The 20,153-nt window shown below is 38.9% G+C and overlaps 1 protein-coding gene across 3 annotated transcripts in view; it reads left to right on the top strand.

Annotated features, from left to right (window-relative positions):
• FTO (FTO alpha-ketoglutarate dependent dioxygenase) overlaps nt 1-20,153 on the top strand; it is a 376,265-nt gene that overhangs the window by 124,310 nt on the left and 231,802 nt on the right. For all 3 annotated transcript variants that reach the window (XM_024747440.1, XM_024747442.1, XM_024747441.1), the window contains exon 4: nt 5,341-5,484. In XM_024747440.1, coding sequence (XP_024603208.1) covers nt 5,341-5,484 — 144 coding nt within the window. The remainder of the gene's footprint in view (nt 1-5,340; nt 5,485-20,153) is intronic.

Below are 20,153 nucleotides of genomic sequence, written 5' to 3' on the forward strand. Positions count from 1 at the left end.
CATATAAATATTGAGTTCTCATATCAATATTCTTTTGTTAAATTGATCTTATCAAATAATTTAGCATTAATTGCTTTATTATGTTGTATGCTGGTATTAGTCACATGACACTGCTCCCAAAATCTTGGCTCCCTGTACACCAGTGCCGAAATGAGATACAGAGACAGAGTTTTGGAGGGGAAAGAAAGGGTGGCTTTATTCTTTGCCAGGCAAAGGGGGGAACACAGCAGGCTAGCGCCTCAAGTGTGCCCCCTCCTTGGGGAATAGGGAGGGGTCTTATAGTCGGGGCTCAGTGGTCAGGGGTGTGCAATAAGGATCAAGGCAGTAACAGTCTTGCATTGCTCTTTCTTCTGCGGAGTTTCTAAAGGGTGGGGTTGCTGACAAGATTAGGGTGTGTGCAGGGTCTCCTAATCTTGAAGCGCTTCTCTGGTCCCTTTAATCTTGCCTCAGGTGGCTTCCTGGCCGCTCCTCCCTTGACTATCAACTGTTCGAATCTGCCCTTTGGAACTCGGGGAAGGTCATGGAGGCTGGAGTCTTGCCTATAAGAAATGGGGGACAAAAAGGCCTCCATGCCTGGGAGCCCCATAGGGCCCTGCTCGGTTTCAACATTAGTAGGTGTGAGTCACATTGCATCATTATTACTTTATTCAGCCTCGGCTTCCTCACTAATATGTGCTGTAGGCACCTCTATCAGATCACAGATATCAAGACTCTAGAGCAGCAGCTGGCAAATGTTTTCTGTATAAAGGGCCAGATAGTAAAGACTTTCAGCTTTATGGGCCTTATGGTCTGTGTCTTAGCTGCTCAACCTTGTTGTTATGTGTGAAAGCAGCTGTGGACAGGATGCAAATGAATGGTCCTGACTCTGTTCCTGTTAAACTTTATAAAAGCAGGGGATAGGCCTGATTTGCCTGTAGGCTAGAGCAAGGTTCATGGACTTGAATGCCTGTCGGGGCTAGGCAGGTACTGCAAAGGAGTCAAGTGGCTGACTAGGGACTGCCACTAGTGCCTTGTCTAAAATGGGCAGCTACTTCTTACCTACAGCCACTTGTGACTGCCCCAGTGATATTTGAGCTTATAATTCAAGAGTAGCTGGAAACTGGTATTTTTACACAAAGCACTTTTATCAGTGGGCAACTAACTTTAGATTTGTTCAGAAAATATAGTAAAGGTCAAGCTATATACCTTCGTGAGCTCTTTTCTGGTCCATAGGATCTAGTTTTGCAAATTCTGGTATTTTCAGGTGTAACTGTGTATTATGTATAACTATATATTATGTACAGGAACTTCCTGGAAAATGTCATCAGACATGGACAGCAAATATCTAGTTCTGATGCTGCTAGCTCCCTTCAAGTGCCTGTGACAGATATCAGTTATCAATCATACCACTCTTTCCTGCTGAGCCTAGAGAAAATTTCAGAGTGATTCTACACCAGTCCTCAGAAAAGCCACAACCAGTGAATTCGTTGTGTCCTCTGATATATAAGGTATTTGTCACTCCTGTTCCAGAGGACTCTCTTTAAAATGTTTTTTGGGATTCACCTAGAAAATGGCTTTGGATTTTTTAATTCTATAACTTTAAAGAAATCTAGCTAAAAATTGCTCTTAACTAAAGAGTATTTGAGAAAATATGTATCAGAAATAACGCATATGACAAAAGATAAGCTTCTGTTCCTATGGCAGAATTTATTTTATATTATTGAATAAATTTATTTATTTTTGGCTGCATTGGGTCTTCATTGTGGTGTGCAGGCTTCACATCGTGGTGGCTTCTCTTGTTGTGGAACACAGGCTCTAGGTGCGCGGGCTCAGTAGTTGTGGCGCACAGGTTTAGTTGCTTCACGGCATGTGGGATCTTCCCAGACCAGAGCTTGAATCCGTGTCCCCTGCATTGTCAGGCAGATTCTTAACCACCGTGCTGCCAGGGAAGTCCCAGATTTTAGATTCAAACTTAGAGAACTGAAGATCTCCACAGTTGCACGTGTCCGTAAAGGTTCTGGTAGCATTCCTTCTTTGAAGAGACCATGAACTTGGATTTCTGGTCTGATTTTTTTTTCGCCATACCTGTGCAAAGTAATGGGAACAAATAGTTATAAAGGGGAGTTTCTTTTTCCTTTCTCTTACTGCCTCTGACCCAGGTGCACAGTTACTGGAGAGTAAGATGTTCACAATTTAGGGACTCTGTATGAGAATATGTGCCATCTAGGAGCACATACTTTTGGATTGTGTATGTGGCATGCACATGATGCAGCCTAGGTAAAACATGCTTTATTGTCCATTTTGATGGCATAAAACTTTACATCTTTTGTACTCTGCCCTCTGTGAGTCTAAACCGTACTTGTCTCTCAAGTTTGATCTTCTCCAAGAATTCTGCTCTACCCATTCTAATCCTCATTGAACCTGCCTCTTCTCTAGATTTCTTTAATATTGAGAACTGTCCTAATTTAGCAGTGTCACGCTTTATTACATTATTTGATTTAATTTGCATTTGTTTCCTCCCCCCATAATTAACATTTTCTTTTCCTGCCATCTAGCGTAGTAAGGACCGTGAATGGTGTGAACTGAAAGAACATTTTGTTTTTAAGCAGGCAATTTAGTACAGATGTTCATTGGATGCTTTTTATATGCCAGTCACTGGGGCTCTAAATGTGGATGAAACAGAACAATGGACCCTGCCCTTGAAGGCCAGAGTCTAGTGGATTAAAGTCTAATGGAATTTAAAATGTTCCCTTTTTTAGTAATCAGTGATGAACATTTACAGCTCCCCTGGAAGGAAAGCTCCCCTGGGCCTAGGTCTTTGTTTCATTTACTGATATACCCCAAGTGCCCAGGTCAGTGCCTTGTATACAGTAACTGCTCAGTAAATATTTCTTAGGTGAACTTTTACAAGTTTTTATGTAAGTGCAGGACTCTTAGGTGAACCATAGTGTCTGCCTTCCACTTCCTTTACGTCTCTCCCACTCCTCATCCCAGCCACGTAGTTCTCTGACCAGAAAAGTCAGCCTTGACTCTCCTTCCAGAAATATTATATGTGCGTATACGTACATGTGTGTGTTTGTACTTCTTACACAAATTATAGGCTATGCCTTTCTTTCCCTTAAAATATATCAGATAGTTCTCTATCAGTGCATACTCATGTTACTTTTAGTGGCTGTATAGTATTGATTACTCGGACATTTCATAATTTATTAAACCAGAAACTTATTGATGGGTATTTAGGTTATTCTGATCTTTTGCTCTTATACACAGCATTACGATAAATATCCTCACTCAAGTTGTGACCTCTGCAAGTAGGAATTTTAGTATACATTCCTAAAAGTGGAAGTGTGGAATTCTTATAAGTTCAAAGGGTTTATGTATTTGTAATTTTGATAGGAATTGCCAAACAGTCTTCTACAGAGAATATGAATGTGCCATTTTGCTGCACTCTAACACCATATTTTATCAAAGTGCTTGATTTTTTTGGGATCTGATAGGTGAAAAATATCTATTATGGCTTTGTATTTCTCTTACATAAGTTTGAACATCATTTTATATGTTTACAAACTCATTTCATTTTATGTGTTCTGTCGTTATAACTTTTGCCCATTTTTCTATGTGATAATTGATCTTTATCTTATTGATGTGTAGGAGCTCTTTGTATAGTTAAAAAAAAAAAATTCCGCGTCTGTGCTTGCTTGTTTATATTTCTATGTGAATTAGAGAATCAGCTTGTCTAGTGACCTGCCCAACACACCTAAAAAATCAATCCTGTTGGTATTTTTGTTGTGTTTGTGTCAAATTTATAGGTGATTTAGGGAGAACCGGCATTTCCATTTAGGGAGAACCGTCTTATTTCCCAGGAACATAATATGTCTTTACATTTGTTTAAGTGAGTCATTGTTGTGATAAAGGGCATTGTCTTAACTTTGGGACTGTTTCTAATGTTTCCCTATTAAAATATGCTGGCTTTGGGATTGAGATAGATCTGTATTGTATCATGTTAAGGAACTAGCCACCCATTGCTATCTTATTGAGGTTTTTACCGCGAAAGGATATATTTTGTCACATACATTTGTGTAATTCTGGTGACTCATATATCTGTTGTTTGTTTGTTTTCATCTATGAGTATGATGCATTTTAAGTATAGACTTTTGCATATTGAACTATCCTTGTACTCATGGAATAAGTTCTACTTGGTCATGGAAAGTTATCCTTTTAATATGCTGCTGGATTTGGATTCTGTTTTCTTATATAGATCTTCCATGACCTACTGGGGTTATCTCCCAATAAGCCCATTGTAAGTTGAAAATATAAGTCACAGCTGCATTTCATACACCTAACCTACCGAACATCATAGCTTAGCCTAGCCTGCCTTAAACCTGCTCAGAACGCTTACATTAGCCCACAGCTGAGCAAATCATCAGACACAAAGTATATTGTAACAGAGTGTTGAATATCTCATGTAACTTATTGAATATTGTACTGAAAGTGAAAATGAGAATGGTTGTATGGGTAAAGAATGGTTGTAAATGTATTAGTTCTCCACCCTTCTGATCACGTGGCTGACTTGGAGCTTCCTGTGCCCAACATCACAAGAGAGTATTCTGCATGTCGCTAGCCTGGGATAGGATGAAATTCAAAATTCGAAGTATGGTTTTGACTGAATGAATGTTGCTTTCACACCATTGTAAAGTTGAAAAATCGTTAAGTTGGGGACCATCTGTACTGTATTTAAGAAATATGCATTGATTTTTCAGACGTGAGGCTGGTGTGTGTGTGTGTGTGTGTGTGTGTGTGTGCGCACACACGTGCGTGTGCTTGCTTTGGAGTTTGATACGTATTTTGTCTTTATGACAAGAATTTGAACACTTTTCTTTTTCTGTGCTCTTGAACAGTTTACAGTGGATTGAAATTACCCACTTCTTAATTTTTTGATAGAATTCTCCTTTGCAGCTCTCTACTCCTGTGTTCTTTGACAACTACCCCTATACCTTCTTTGGCTTTTTTTTAGCTTTTCTACCTCTTCTGGGGTGAATTTTGGTCATTAATGTTTTCCTAAAAACCTATCCAGATTTTCTAATTTAGTTACACGGAATTGAACAAAATAATCTTCTTTCATTTTCTTTGGTATGTGTGGTTATTTCCTCACCATTTTCAGATTTTTTGGATTAAAAAATAAATGACATGTTAACAATATTCTAAAGAATGTGTTTTTAAAAAAAATATGACGTAAAAAGAATATATAGTTCACTTATCCATATTTTATTAAAACCTCAGTTATTCCTAAGGTAACTGTTATGAAACCCAGAACTTTAGATGAAACATTTCCATTCTGACAACTGTCTCCTCTTTTGACAGACCCTGAAGAGGAAAGTGAGGATGACCCTCAACTCGAAGGCAGAGATCCTGATATTTGGCACGTTGGTTTTAAGATCTCATGGGACATAGAGACACCTGGTTTGGCGATACCCCTTCACCAAGGAGACTGCTACTTTATGCTTGGTAATTGGGGGGATCAAAGCTATACTGATGCTCTAGTGTCTAGGTTTTAGGTTATTGGGTACATATTTTGCATACGTCTTTTGAAATAAACTTTTCAGGTTTTTTATAGTGATAATAAAACATCTACATGTGACTAGGTTTTCTTAAAATATACTGCTAATTTTTATTTTCATCTTTTTCAATTTTATTTTATTTTTTATACAGCAGGTTCTTATTAGTTATCTATTTTATACATATTAGTGTATATATGTCAATCCTGATCTCCCAGTTCTCCACCACCACCACCACCCCGTCACTTTCCCCCCTTGGTGTCCATACGTTTCTTCTCTACATCTGTGTCTCTATTTCTGCCTTGCAAACCGGTTCATCTGTACCATTTTTCTAGATTCCACATATATGCATTAATATACGATATTTGTTTTTCTTTCTCTGACTTACTTCACTTTGTAGGACAGTCTCTAGATCCATCCACGTCTCTACAAATGACCCAATTTCGTTCCCTTTTATGGCTGAGTAATACTCCATTGTATATATGTACCACATCTTCTTTATCCATTCGTCTGTCTATGGGCATTTAGGTTGCTTCCATGACCTGGCTATTGGAAATACTGCTGCAATGAACATTGGGGTGCATGTGTCTCTTTGAATTATGGGTTTCTCAGGGTATATGCCCAGGAGTGGGATTGCTAGGTCGTATGGTAATTCTATTTTAGTTTTTTAAGGACCTCCATACTGTTCTCCGTAGTGGTTGTATCAATTTACATTCCCATCAACAGTGCAAGAGGGTTCCCTTTTCTCCACACCCTCTCCAGCATTTGTTGTTTGTAGATTTTCTGATGATGCCCATTCTAACTGGTGTGAGGTGATACCTCACTGTAGTTTTGATTTGCATTTCTCTAATAATTCGTGATGTTGAGCAGCTTTTCATGTATGTCTTGGCCATCTGTATGTCTCCTTTGGAGAAATGTCTATTTAGGTCTTCTGCCCATTTTCTGATTGGGTTGTTTGTTTTTTTAATATTAAGCTGCATGAGCTGTTTATACATTTTGGAGAATAATCCTTTGTCCATTGGTTTGTTTGCAAATATTTTCTCCCACCCTGAGGGCTGTTTTTTCGTCATTTGTAGTTTCCTTTGCTTTGCAAAAGCTTTTAAGTTTCATTAGGTCCCATTTGTTTATTTTTGTTTTTATTTCCATTACTCTAGGAGGTGGATCAAAAAAGATCTTGCTGTGATTTATGTCAAAGAGTGTTCTTCCTATGTTTTCCTCTAAGAGTTTTATAGTGTCCAGTCTTACATTTAACTCTTTAATCCTTTTTGAGTTTATTTTTGTGTAAGGTGTTAGGGAGTGTTCTAATTTCATTCGTTTACATGTAGCTGTCCAGTTTTCCCAGCACCACTTATTGAAGAGACCGTCTTTTCTCCATTGTATATCCTTGCCTCCTTTGTCATAGAATAGTTGACCATAGGTGCGTGGGTTTATCTCTGGGCTTTCTATACTGTTCCATTGATTTATATTTCTGTTTTTGTGCCAGTCCCATATTGTCTTGATTACTGTAGCTTTGTAGTATAGTCTGAAGTCAGGGAGTGTGATTCCTCCAGCTCCGTTTTTTTCCCTCAAGACTGCTTTGGCTATTCGGGGTCTTTTGTGTCTCCATACAAATTTTAAGATTTTTTTGTTCTAGTTCTGTAAAAAAATGCCATTGGTAATTTGATAGGGATTGCACCGAATCTGTAAGTTACTTTGGATAGTACAGTCATTTTCACAGTATTGATTCTTCCAATCCAAGGACATCGTATATCTCTCTGTCTGTTTGTGTCATCTTTGATTTCTTTCACCAGTGTCTTATAGTTTTCTGAGTACAGGTCTTTTACCTCCTTAGGTAGGTTTATTCCTAGGTATTTTATTCTTTTTGTTGCAATGGTAAATGGGATTGTTTCCTTAATTTCTCTTTCTGATCTTGTGTTGTTAGTGTATAGGAATGCCAGAGATTTCTGTGCATTAAATTTGTATCCTGCAACTTTACCAGATTCATTGATTAGCTCTAGTAGTTTTCTAGTGGCATCTTTAGGATTCTCTATGTAAAATATCATGTCATCAGCAGTGACAGTTTTACTTCTTCTTTTCCAACTGGATTCATTTTATTTCTTTTTCTTCTCTGATTGCTGTGGCTAGGACTTCCAAAACTATGTTGAATGATAGTGGTGAGAGTGGACATCCTTGTCTTCTTCCTGATCTTAGAGGAAATGCTTTCAGTTTTTCACCTTTGAGAATGATGTTTGCTGTGGGTTTGTCATATATGGCCTTTATTATGTTGAGGTAGGTTCCCTCTATACCCACTTTCTGGATAGTTTTTATCATAAATGGATGTTAAATTTTGTCAAAAGCTTTTTCTGCATCTGTTGAGGTGATCATATGGTTTTTATCCTTCAGTTGTTGACATGGTGTATTACATTGATTGATTTGCATATATTGAAGAATCCTTGCATCCCTGGGATAAATCCCACTTGATCATGGTGTATGATCCTTTTAATGTGTTGTTGGATTCTGTTTGCTAGTATTTTGTTGAGGTTTTTGCATCTATATTCATCAGTGATATTGGTCTGTAATTTTCTTTTTTTATAGTATCTTTGTCTGGTTTTGGTATCAGGGGGATGGTGACCTCATAAAATGAGTTTGGGAGGGTTCTCTTTTTCTTGATGAGTCTGGCTAAAGGTTTATCAATTTTGTTTATCTTCTCAAAGAACCAGCTTTTAGTTTTATTGATCTTTGCTATTGTTTTCTTTGGTTCTATTTCATTTATTTCTGCTCTGATCTTTATGATTTCTTTTCTTCTACTAACTTTGGGTTTTGTTTGTTCTTCTTTCTCTAGTTCCTTTAGGTGTAAGGTTAGATTGTTTATTTGAGATTTTTCTTGTTTCTTGAGGTAGGATTGTATTGCTATAAACTTCCCTCTTAGGTCTGCTTTTGCTGCATCCCATAGGTTATGGATCGTCGAGTTTTCATTGTCATTTATCTGTAGGTATTTTTTGATTTCTTCTTTGATTTCTTCAGTGATCTCTTGGTTATTTAGTAACGTATTGTTTAGTCTGCATGTGTTTGTGTTTTTTACATTTTTTTCCCTGTAATTGATTTCTAATCTTATAGCATTGTGGTTGGAAGAGATGCTTGATATGATTTCAGTTTTCTTAAATTTACCAAGGCTTGATTTATGACGCAAGATGTGATCTCTTCTGGAGAATGTTCCGTGTGCACTTGAGAAGAAAGTGTAATCTGCTGTTTTTGGGTGGAATGTCCTATAAATATCAATTAAATCTATCTGGTCTGTTGTGTCATTTAAAGTGTGTGTTTCCTTATTAATTTTCTGTCTGGATGATCTGTCCATTGGCGTAAGTGAGGTGTTAAAGTCCCCCACTATTACTGTGTTACTGTTGATTTCCTCTTTTATAGCCATTAGCATTTTCCTTATGTATTGAGGTGCTCCTATGTTAGGTGCATATATATTTATAATTGTGATATCTTCTTCTTGGATTGAACCCTTGGTCATTATGTAGTGTCCTTCCTTGTCTCTTGTAACATTCTTTATTTTAATAAAGTCTGTTTTATCTGATATGAGTATTGCTACTCCAGCTTTCTTTTGGTTTCCATTTGCATGGAATATCTTTTTCCATCCCCTCACTTTCAGTCTGTATGTGTCCCTATGTCTGAAGTGGGTCTCTTGTAGACAGCATATATATGGGTATTGTTTTTGTATCCATTCAGTGAACCTGTGTTTTTTGGTTGGAGCATTTAATCCATTCACGTTTAAGGTAATTATTGATATGTATGTTCCTATTACCATTTTCTTAATTGTTTTGGGTTTGTTTTTGTAGGTCCTTTTCTTCTCTTGTGTTTCCCACTTAGAGAAGTTGCTTTAGCATTTGTTGTAGAGCTGCTTTGGTGGTGTTGTATTCTCTTATCTTTTGCTTGTCTGTAAAGCTTTTGATTTCTCTGTTGAATCTGAATGAGATCCTTGCCGGGTAGAGCAATCTTGGTTGTAGGTTCTTCCCTTTCCTCAGTTTAAATATGTCATGCCACTCCCTTCTGGCTTTTAGAGTTTCTGCTGAGAAATCAGCTGTTAACCTTATGGGAGTTCCCTTGTATTTTACTTGTCGTTTTTCCCTTGTTGCTTTTTTTTTTAGGTGGTTACTATGTGTTTCAGTGTGTTTCTCCTTGGGTTTATCCTGCCTGGGACTCTCTGCACTTCCTGGACTTGGGTGGCTGTTTCCTTTCCCATGTTAGGGAAGTTTTTCGACTATAATCTCTTCAAATATCTCCTCAGGTCCTTTCTCTCTCTCTTCTCTTTCTGGGACTCTATCATGCGAATATTGGTATGTTTAATGTTGTCCCAGAGGTCTCTTAAACTGTCCTCATTTCTTTTCATTCTTTTTTCTTTATCCTGTTCCATGGCAGTGAATTCCGCTGTTCTGTGTTCCAGGTCACTTATCCATTCTTCTGCCTTAGTTATTCTGCTGTTGATTCCGTCTAGTGTATTTTTCATTTCAGTTATTGTATTGTTCATCTCTTTGTTTGTTCTTTAATTGTTCTAGGTGTTTGTTCGTTAATTCTTCTAGGTCTTTGTTAAACATTTCTTGCATGGTCTCGATCTTTGCCTCCATTCTTTTTCCGAGGTCCTGGATCATCTTCACTATCATTATTTTGAATTCTTTTTCTGGAAGGTTGCCTATCTCCAGTTCATTTAGTTGTTTTTCTGGGACTTTATCTTGTTCCTTCATCTGGTACATTGTCCTCTGCCTTTTCATTTTGTCTGTCTTTCTGTGAATGTGGTTTTCATTCCACAGGCTGAAGGATTGTAGTTCTTCTTGCTTCTGCTGGCTGCTCTCTGGTGGATGAGGCTATCTAAGAGTCTTGTACAAGCTTCCTGATGGGAGGGACTGGTGGTGGGTAGAGCTGGGTGTTGCTCTGGTGGGCAGAGCTCAGTAAAACTTTAATCTGCTTGTCTGCTGATGGGTGGGGCTGAGTTCCCTCCCTGTTGGTTGTTTGGCCTGAGGCGACCCAGTACTGGAGGCTGCAGGCTCTTTGGTGGGGCTAATGGTGGACTCCAGGAGGGCTCACGCCAAGGAGTACTTCCCAGAACTTCTGCTGCCAGTGTCCTTGTCCCCATTGTGAGCCACAGCCACCCCCTGCCTCTGCAGGAGACCCTCCAACACTAGCAGGTAGGTCTGGTTCAGTCTCCTGTGGGGTCACTGCTCCTTCCACTGGGTCCACTGCTTTGTGTGTGCCCTCCAAGAGTGGAGTTTCTGTCTCTCCCAGTTCTGTCGAAGTCCTGAAATCAAATCCTGCTATCTTTTAAAGTCTGATTCTCTGGGAATTCCTCCTCCCATTTTCCGACCTCCAGGTTGGGAAGCCTGGCGTGGGGCTCAGAACCTTCGCTCCAGTGGGTGGACTTCTGTGGTATAAGTGTTCTCCAGTCTGTGAGTCACCCACCCAGCAGTTATGGGATTTGATTTTACTGTGATTGCGCCCCTCCTACCGTCTCATTGTGGCTTCTCCTTTGTCTTTGGATGTGGGGTATCTTTTTGGTGAGTTCCAGTGTCTTCCTGTCGATGATTGTTCAGCAATTAGTTGTGATTCTGGTGCTGTCACAAGAGGAAGTGAGAGCACGTCCTTCTACTCCGCCATCTTGAACCAATCTCTCCGATACTGCTAATTTTTAGAATTGCTTTTCTTTTCATTCCCAGTGTTCATGGAGTTCCCCAAATATGCTAAACAGTTTTCAAGATTTTTCATCAGTGCTACTAAATCATCTAAGTCAACTTATCAGTGTGAAGTTTTAAAAATATTTCCCTATCTATATAGGTTTTTAGTGAAAGTTTTTTCTAGTTTTGAATTTAGGTTCTTCTCAAAAATAGCTGACCTGACAACACAGCTTCCCTCCCACCCCTCACCCCCCACCCCAATTGAGTTTCCCTCATTTCCCTCATTTAGTTCTTTGGGAAGCAGTAATTCAGCTGTGGTCAGGCTAACTGAAGCTGTGGAGTTTGTGGAGCTTTGCTTTTTGTTTCTTTGCTCTAAGTTTTTTGTTTTATTTTTAGACTTTCTCTTTGTTTTCTGACACACAGTGTGCAAACAGTATCCTTTTTTCCTCGAACAGCTTCTCAGGGTTTATTCCGTCCTTGGCTCTGATCTCCTGATTATTTAGGGTTGCTCTCACTCTTACCTGCCTGGGGGAGTCTACTCATGTGTTTGGTTTTAGAGCCAGGAAGCACCAAGGCTCAAACCGAGTATTTATAATAAGAATTGTCTCCCAATTTATGGAGTGTTTCTGTGTGTTGCATAATGTTCTGGAGTACTGGAGATGGAGAAAACTTGGTCCTTGCCTTCTAGGAATTATGAGTTTGGAGTGGCCTTTTCGGACATTTCGTCATTGTTTTCCAAATTTCAGTCATTCACACATCAGCTTCATGGTTTTTGCCATATCCATGTGCTACCCATGTTATTATTACTTATGTAACATTTCTCTCTAGATTAACTCAGTTTTTTTTCTTTCGTCAAAATAAATTTTGTGGGGGAGATTTTATATCACTATCTTAAATGGAAAACCAGTATCACTTGACATAATTAGAAGTGTTGTTAAAAAAAGAAGAGAGTTTATAGAAAGAAAGTCAAACAGAATTAAGTGCCCACCGCTTTTGTTTGCTGCAGGTCCTGAGCCTCAGTCCTGTTCTGTCCTTAGTAACTGTTATGAAGAGGTGTTAACTGGATCATGGTACCAGTCTTGGACTTTGTCCTTCATGTCAGCAGGGAGATTGGAAGATCATTACGTAGGGAATTACTTTCTCCTGGTACGATTCAGTGGTAAATTCTTCAGTTCTTCTCATGGATGAGTCCTGCGTTTGTTACACACTGATCTAAGTAAACCCTAAATCTCTTGCCTTCCATTTGCATGTTGCTTTCCAGTTTACAGATCAATTTCACATAAGCAATTTCATTCAGTCTCCAAACAGCCTTGCCGGTGGTGGCGGGGGGCGGCAGGGATTGTTCTGTTCTTTCTTAATTTGCTGAAAGTCACTCACTTCATGTGAGGCAGAACTGGGACCAGTGTGGGTTGCAGGTTTCATATATGGTGCTTTTCTTGCTCTAAAAGGGACCGTTTAGATTGGATCCCAATTCACTGAAATCTCTAGGTGGGAACGCTTTTAGGGTTAAGGTCATCTCTTTGCCTGTCCCTCCCCTGCTTGCCTCAGCGTCTGAGTTTCTATTCTGAAGTCTTTACCCCATTATTTTGAGCATTATTTGTAGGTAGAACAGATTATTAATTCGTTTTTTAATAGACCACCCGATGTGGATATTTACCGTGAGTATAAATGGGTGATAGTTTCAGCCAGTAAACCACTTTCCTTTTGGATACTCTGTTGGAGTTTCTATGACTATTTTGCACCTTTTAAAGGAAGTGAGAGTCAGAAGGGTGCTATTTTTAATAGCTTTATTAATTTTCTGTATACAAAAGTAGTAAATACACATGGTAAAGGCTCAGCTACTTTCTATTTATTTAATAACATCTCATGTGTTCTCTTCTGATTGAAAAAGTAATACATGCTCATTGTAGAGAAAAGAAACTCTGAAAAGTATAAAATGAAAGGATATAAAAATCAGGTTTATGCCTACTTTAGTACATTCCTTTTCAGTCTTTTTCCTACGTGTGCATATATACGTATCTGGAATAACAATAGTATATGAATAACAGCTATGTTTATTGGGGACTAATGACAAGTCAGACCTTCTTGGAATCTTCTCAGTAACCCTGAGAAGTAGATGTTAGCTATATTGAGAAAGAAAAATTTAAGGTTAGATCCATGTCGTTACTTAGCCGTGGTTACACAGCAGGTAAGAGGCGTGGATTGGAACTTGTCACTTTAGCCCACTTGGGCTCTGACACCTGTGTCAGGCCATCCCCTCCCCACCACCTGGAGTCCCTCCTCACCCCACTGCAGCGCTGCCCCCTGCTCTGGGCTTCTGTGCCTTCCTCCGCCTCCCTCAGCGTGATGCCTAAGTTGTTCAGAAGGGCAGAAAAGAAGGTGACAGTGGTGGTGTGTTTGCTTCTTTCTTTTCCATTTCCTTTTTTAAAAAAATCTTTTTAATTAAAAAATTTTTTTTAACATCTTTATTGGAGTATAATTGTTTTACAATGGTGTGTTAGTTCCTGCTGTATAACAAAGTGAATCAGCTATATGCATACTATATCCCCATATCCCCTCCCTTTTACGTCTCACGCCCACCCTCCCTCCCTATCCCACCCCTCTAGGTGGTCACAAAGCACCAAGCTGATCTCCCTGTGCTATGAGGCTGCTTCCCACTAGCTATCTGTTTTACATTTGGTAGTGTATGTATGTCCATGCCATTCTTTCACTTCGTAGCAGCTTTGCATTTCTTTTCAAAGTTATGTTCTTCTTGGCTCAGAAAAACATTAAAAATGAAAATATTAAATAATTATGTTGTCCTTTGACTTATATATTATAATGAATATACATTTTAAAATATACACTGGTTCCCTTTTCCTGTTGTAGGTGATAAACAGAAGAAGTGTGTTATTATTTTATAGGAGCTGATATCCAAGACATACTATCTAGTCCTGGTTTCCCAACTCCTGCCCTCAGATATAGGTTAAATAACTGATAACCTACTGAACTGGGCCAAGCATAGCCCACTGTACCCAAAGTTTGTATTTAGAATCTATTTTCTTATTAAGATGTCATGTTTGATTTCTAAAATGAATTTTCCCACACCTCCTCTTAGCCAAAACAAGACAAAGATAAAAGCAACCATGGTCAAAAGCTACCTTTTCTCTTTACTTTTTAAAAGGCAAATACTATAAAGAGCCTTGTGGAGAGACCTCAGCCCTGTGCTGATATCTGAAATCTGAACTTCATAGCACTTATGAAAAGGAAACAGTTTAGCTCAATTTATAATAATATATTGGTCTGCAGAGGAAGTGCAGACTGAACCCTGCTGTCTCAAGTAAATACTCCAGGGGTGTCTGATGGGGAACGTGTCAGGTGCCTGTAATAAATCCACTGCCTGTGGAATTGAGTGAAGGCCCTGCTTGCAGTGCCTGAGGACACGCTTAACTGGGGTTGTCACGGTTTTACTTTTAAATTGGAATCTTTGCCCTAATCTCAGAGTTAGACATGACCAGATTTGCAAACAGATTTACAATTTTTACTAATTTTCCAACCAGGACTTCAAAACACACTTAGAGAAGGAAAAAAAACACACTCTGGTTTTTCTCAGAGTAGGATGATTTACTTTGCCACAGATGTTTTCCATAGACTGAATGCAACCAGGGAGTTAGGGACTTAAAGGTGGCTTGGAGACAAACTGTGGGTTTGTTTTTTTGTGGAACAAATTATACAGTTCAAGGGACATCAGCCAAATTATGTTCATTAACCAGGAGCTGAGTGTGGAGGTGGGATGGTGCAGGACAAAGGTGAGTGCTAGGTAAACATTTTGGGCAATGCCCCCTCCCCTTGTTATTATTTTTTACATGTCATTCTTCAAGACTCTGTCAGTCTCCTCTCTTTACTTTCATTTCCTTAAATCCAACTACATCTCATTTTCACATATGTGTCATTACTATACCCATCAGCTATTTCAATGCTTTAGTTGCCAAGTAAAAATTCCATGGCAAAAAAAGAAAACAGCAATATAAATTGAAAAGCACAGTATTTCTTTTTTGGGTTGGCATTCCCTCACCAGCAGTTCAGGGTAGAATAATGGAAAGGCCATTTCCCATCAGGTGACCAGGTTCCAGACTCCCCTCTTGTCCATCGGCTGTGCATTGTTAGTTCCCCTCTGAACCTCTGCCGCCACTGCAAAACTAGTGCTTCACGATACTTGCTTCCCAGGGTCATTGTGAGGCCAAATCAGAAAGTATATGGGAAAGTGCTTTGTAAACTACGACTTGAACATGGCGACTCATTATGAAGATTGGTGGGGGCCAGGTTTATTTACAGAGCCTGGCCCGTGGATTTTTCTAGATGAGGTTCACCTTCTCTGAAATACCTATGTCTTAGAGCAGCAAGTCCCAGCGCACTGTGAATGTTTGATGTGGTATAACCTGAAAATATGCCACGCTTCTATTTCTGGAGCCAACCCGAGCCCTCGAGTTGGAGCCCGTAGCTCTGTGAGCAGGAAGAAGAGAGGCCTCCAGGAGTTTACCTGGGGCTCCTCTGGGACTTCGTTTGCAGACCATAGTATCTTTGTAATTCCTCCAGGTGTCCCTCAATCCTGCCCTGATTTAGACCTTTTACTCAAAGGAAAAGGCTTTTGTTATTTCTTCCTCTGACCCCATTCCCTTGCTCCTCCAACCTCTGACTGACCAACTGAAGTAAAAAGTACCTCTAATATATGGCGTAATCATAAATTCTGGATAATTATACTTTATTACCTCTCACGAGTCTTGAAACCGTAGGTGCTACGTTCTGCTTTCTGCCGAGGCACGGGAATCATACAGAAACGGTAATAAATTATAACTTCAGACTGCAGTCAGTAGGCTTGAGGAATTGCCATTTAGGTGGAAAGTGCTTGAACAGCCAGGTGAGCATGTACCATGTTTATTTTCGCTTTGAAAAGTAGGAACACGACAGTATGGTTTCAAACGCTTGTCCAACGTGAACTTACTGTGTTCTCCTTCCCTGCTCAGCAACTGCAGTATTTGCTTCTTGCTGTTCACGTTTTACAGGGTTGAGGATGTGTCTCTTCTGAAACTTTCGCTCTAGAATATGCCCCTAAAGGCTGACGTTTTCAAACTTGGGCTTTTTTGACTTGATACCGGGTTTTTTGGTATTCAGTTGAATTGGGGAGAGGGCATAGCTGGTGTCATAGGCTCTGAGGATAGGAACCTGAGTGTGTTCCTAGGTACTTGGAAGGATTTGCCTCTCTTACACTTTCTTATCATATCCAGTCTTTTTGCTTATTTCTGTAGTATTTATGTTGTGAACTTTACTTGAAGCGCATGTGATGAGTACCTACTGAGGGTCAGGCACTGTGCTGGAGGCTTTGATATATTTCATTTATTTCTCGTAACAAGCCTGTCATGTAGGTAGTTATCCCCTTCTGAGCCCCATTTTTTTTCCCAGCAAAGAAAATCGATGGGGATTGACTGCTCGTGGGTACCTGGTTTCTTTCAGGGGCATGAAAATACTCTGAAATTAGTCTGTTGTGGTTGCCCAGTCCTGTGAACACACTAGCAGGCAGTGAGTTGTTTGGTATGTGGATTACAGTTCCATGAAGACTTCTTTAAAAAAGGAAATTGAGGCTCAGAGAGGTAAAACCACTTGTTCAAGGTGACATACCTAGTGAAGCTTGTGTTTGAATCCAGGTTTTTCTGAGACCAAAGCTGTTCTTTCTTCCATTTGGCTAGCTCTACTAATTATATAGTCATGGAATCTTTTTTCGTTAAAAGTGTGGAAAAAATAATATTAATTGAATGATTAATAGATGAATGCACATATATTCTGCACATATATTCTTAGATTCAAACAATATGGAAGTGTATAGAATAAAATGTGGAACTACTCTTTCACCTTCCTCTATCTGGTCCTTTTGTAAGCCTTAACATAAATATAGTAATCTTAAAATATTTACATCTATGTTACTGCTGCTTTTTTAAAATAACACAAATGGGACTTTATACGTGTGTGTGTGTGTGTGTGTGTGTGTGTGTGTGTGTGTGTGAGTATGTATAGGTATATTACTAGAATACTTTTTTTTGAACTTAATATGTCCTGGAGATCTTTCCTGTCAGTACCTCATTCATATTATTGTTAGTAATGTATTAAAGATAATACATATACTAGGAAATAAAAATTCAAACAGTGGAGGTTGATCTAAAATGTAAAGCGAAAAGCTCTTTGCCATCTACCCCTAAGTTCCATTTCTTAGAAGTAACTACTTTTCACTGTATTTGCATTTTATTCTTTTAGTGATTCTCTCCCTCTTAACTCATAAAATATGCTTAATACTTCAGTTTTTTCATCCAGCAACTTTAAGGACTGTCAGTTTTTTCATGAAAAGAAATGTGGAATCGGCTCTCTTATACTCTTTCTTACTCTTGCTAACTTTTGTTAGTTAACGTTTTAGGTTTTTTTCTGTTAATTGATTACCTTTGTACCAAGATACAGATGCTCTCTCTTGACTTCTGGTATTTCAGTCGTAACATTACTTTCACATTTTTGAAGTTCATAACGATTACGTACTGATCTGTAATTTTGATGCTTCCTTTGTATATGGATTCTGAACTTTGAAAGCCAGTACCTCACAGTGCTAATGTGTGTGTTATTAACTGTAGAACCAAATGGAGTGACTGGTTGCACACATAGAAGTTGTCATCCACTGTAATTATTAAACCTCCTTCAGATGAGAGGACACGTTGCAAATGTCAGGTCGAAATTTTATACCTCATCAAAAGCTCGGAATCATGCTCCATTCTTTAGCTAGCTTTGTATTTGAACCATGACTTCCTTGTGTAGCTCTCCCTTTCCCCGGGAATTCATCATTGCCTCTCTGTATTCTTACTGCTGGAAGAATCATGCCATAGTGATAGCTCTGTGCCACTAGGTGTTTTGTCACACTACTTATTTAATGCTTTGATAAACACTGGCTTCTTCAAACCCACCTGGCACAGTTATCATATTGAGATTTCTTCTCATTGCACTCCTTGGCAAATTCCATTTTTACTTGGGTCCTGTGTCTTTTGTCTTTTTCGGAATTTTCTAAAAATGCCTTCTGTCTACTTTAGATTCCAGAAAATGTGTACCTTCTACAGTACCTAATACAGTACTTTGAATATGGTAGGTTCTTTAATGAATATTGAATCAATGAGTGAAATGAACGAACCAAGGATTGGCTTTTCTCCTCTTCATTCATGGCAATACAGGCAAAAGGAAATACTTATTCTATCCTTGAAAGCTCCTGGCTGGAAAGGGTTTTGAAGACCCTCTGCAAAACAGATGGCCATTCATCTAATACTCTGGGGTCTCCAGAGACAGCTTTTAGAATCTTCCATGACAGTGTATTCCTTCAGCGACCCATGCTTTACTTCCTTGTGGCTAATCCAAATAACCATGTGGCAACACAGAGTTTTCCAAAATGACACAGTGTCTGGATCAATCTGTACATTCTCCTTCACGTTTTTTTATAAGAAAACCACCAAAGGTAACAAAAATGTTTTGTTTTTTTTTAAACTGAGGATGGATGTATTACTATGAATTATGAGGTCCTTTTATTTTCTATGGTTCATTCAATCAGTCACACTGTATTGACGTAATTCTACATCTGGGTTGGGTAGGTGGAGTTTTCCCCTTTGGCTGGCAGTTTTCAGATGCCCTCTTTGGTTATTATGTTATCTCTATAACATAACTCCTAAAAGCACGAGCTGTGGGAGGAATTTTTTAGGCTTTTAATTTGATTGCATAACCTGTATTCCCTCTTTGCCACTTCTGTAAAGGCAGTGGAGGAATGACCATGAATGAAGCCTTTAAACATTTTTTATTTAGTTTTATTACAATTAAATATTTTATTTTATTATTTTTTTGGCCATGCCACGCAGCTTATGCGATCTTAGTTCCCTGACCAGGGACTGAACCCAGGACTAGACCAGGAATGAATTTGACTTTCCTGAATCAGTCAGTCCCTGCAACAGATTTCAAGGTCAGACTATATACCCTATGATGGAAGATTCATTAAACTCTTCCTGTGGAATAATTCTTCTAGGTCCAATAACCATTTAAAATTTTTAAAAAGATGTAAATTATAGTCCTTGGTCAGTTCATTATAGTGGCTTTATCCTAAAATTGATCCTGGCACAAACCTTTCTCCTTATATTTGTTCATACTGTTCCTTCCACCTTGTCATGTTTTCCCCTTGTGAGTTTACATGTGTAACTCACCTATTTAGGGGTGACATTAAAAAAATTTAATACCCACAATGTCAGGGGCACCAACTATTCAGTGTGCTTGCCATAACTCTCTTTCCCCTCTGGACTGTAGCAATTGATATAGAAGTCTTATCTACTAGAGCTAAGCTTTTTCAGAGCCGTACTATATATATTCAGAGCGGTATTATATATATTCTTGTACTATACACAGCGCTTAGGACCTTGTGCAGAATAGGAACTTGCTGAGTATCCGGAGACAACAGTCTTTTTTTCCTCCCTAAGTGTTAACCAGAAACCATAGCTATCTTCCTCAGTTGTCAGTGGAAGATCAGATGTGAGACAGGAGTGACTAAAGAGAGAAATCGAAAGCTATATGAAGGAACAGAACTTAGAGGTTTAAGTGGCTGCTTCTGTTTCATTCATTAACTTCATTTTGGAAGTTCTGGTGCCCAGAGTTCACTGTAGTAGAGGGTGATGTGATGGCGCTGTGTATACAAACTAGGGAGAGAAGAAACTTCATTCAAATTTTCTGTTATCCTAACCTCTGTTCCTTCTCATCTCTCCATTTCCACAATCCCCTCTGCCCTCCTGTCTCTTGGGAAGAGTTGCCACGTGGAAGAGTAAAGGCAGCCCTTCCCAAAGTGGGATTAAAGTTCTTTTTGCCTATTTAGAAAGCAAGAATGAATGATTAACCTCAAGAATGTATTCTCTTTGAAGCCTAACTATAAACCAAG

This window comes from Neophocaena asiaeorientalis, unplaced genomic scaffold, assembly GCF_003031525.2.
Source record: "Neophocaena asiaeorientalis asiaeorientalis breed wild unplaced genomic scaffold, Neophocaena_asiaeorientalis_V1.1 scaffold438, whole genome shotgun sequence".
Taxonomy (NCBI): domain Eukaryota; kingdom Metazoa; phylum Chordata; class Mammalia; order Artiodactyla; family Phocoenidae; genus Neophocaena; species Neophocaena asiaeorientalis.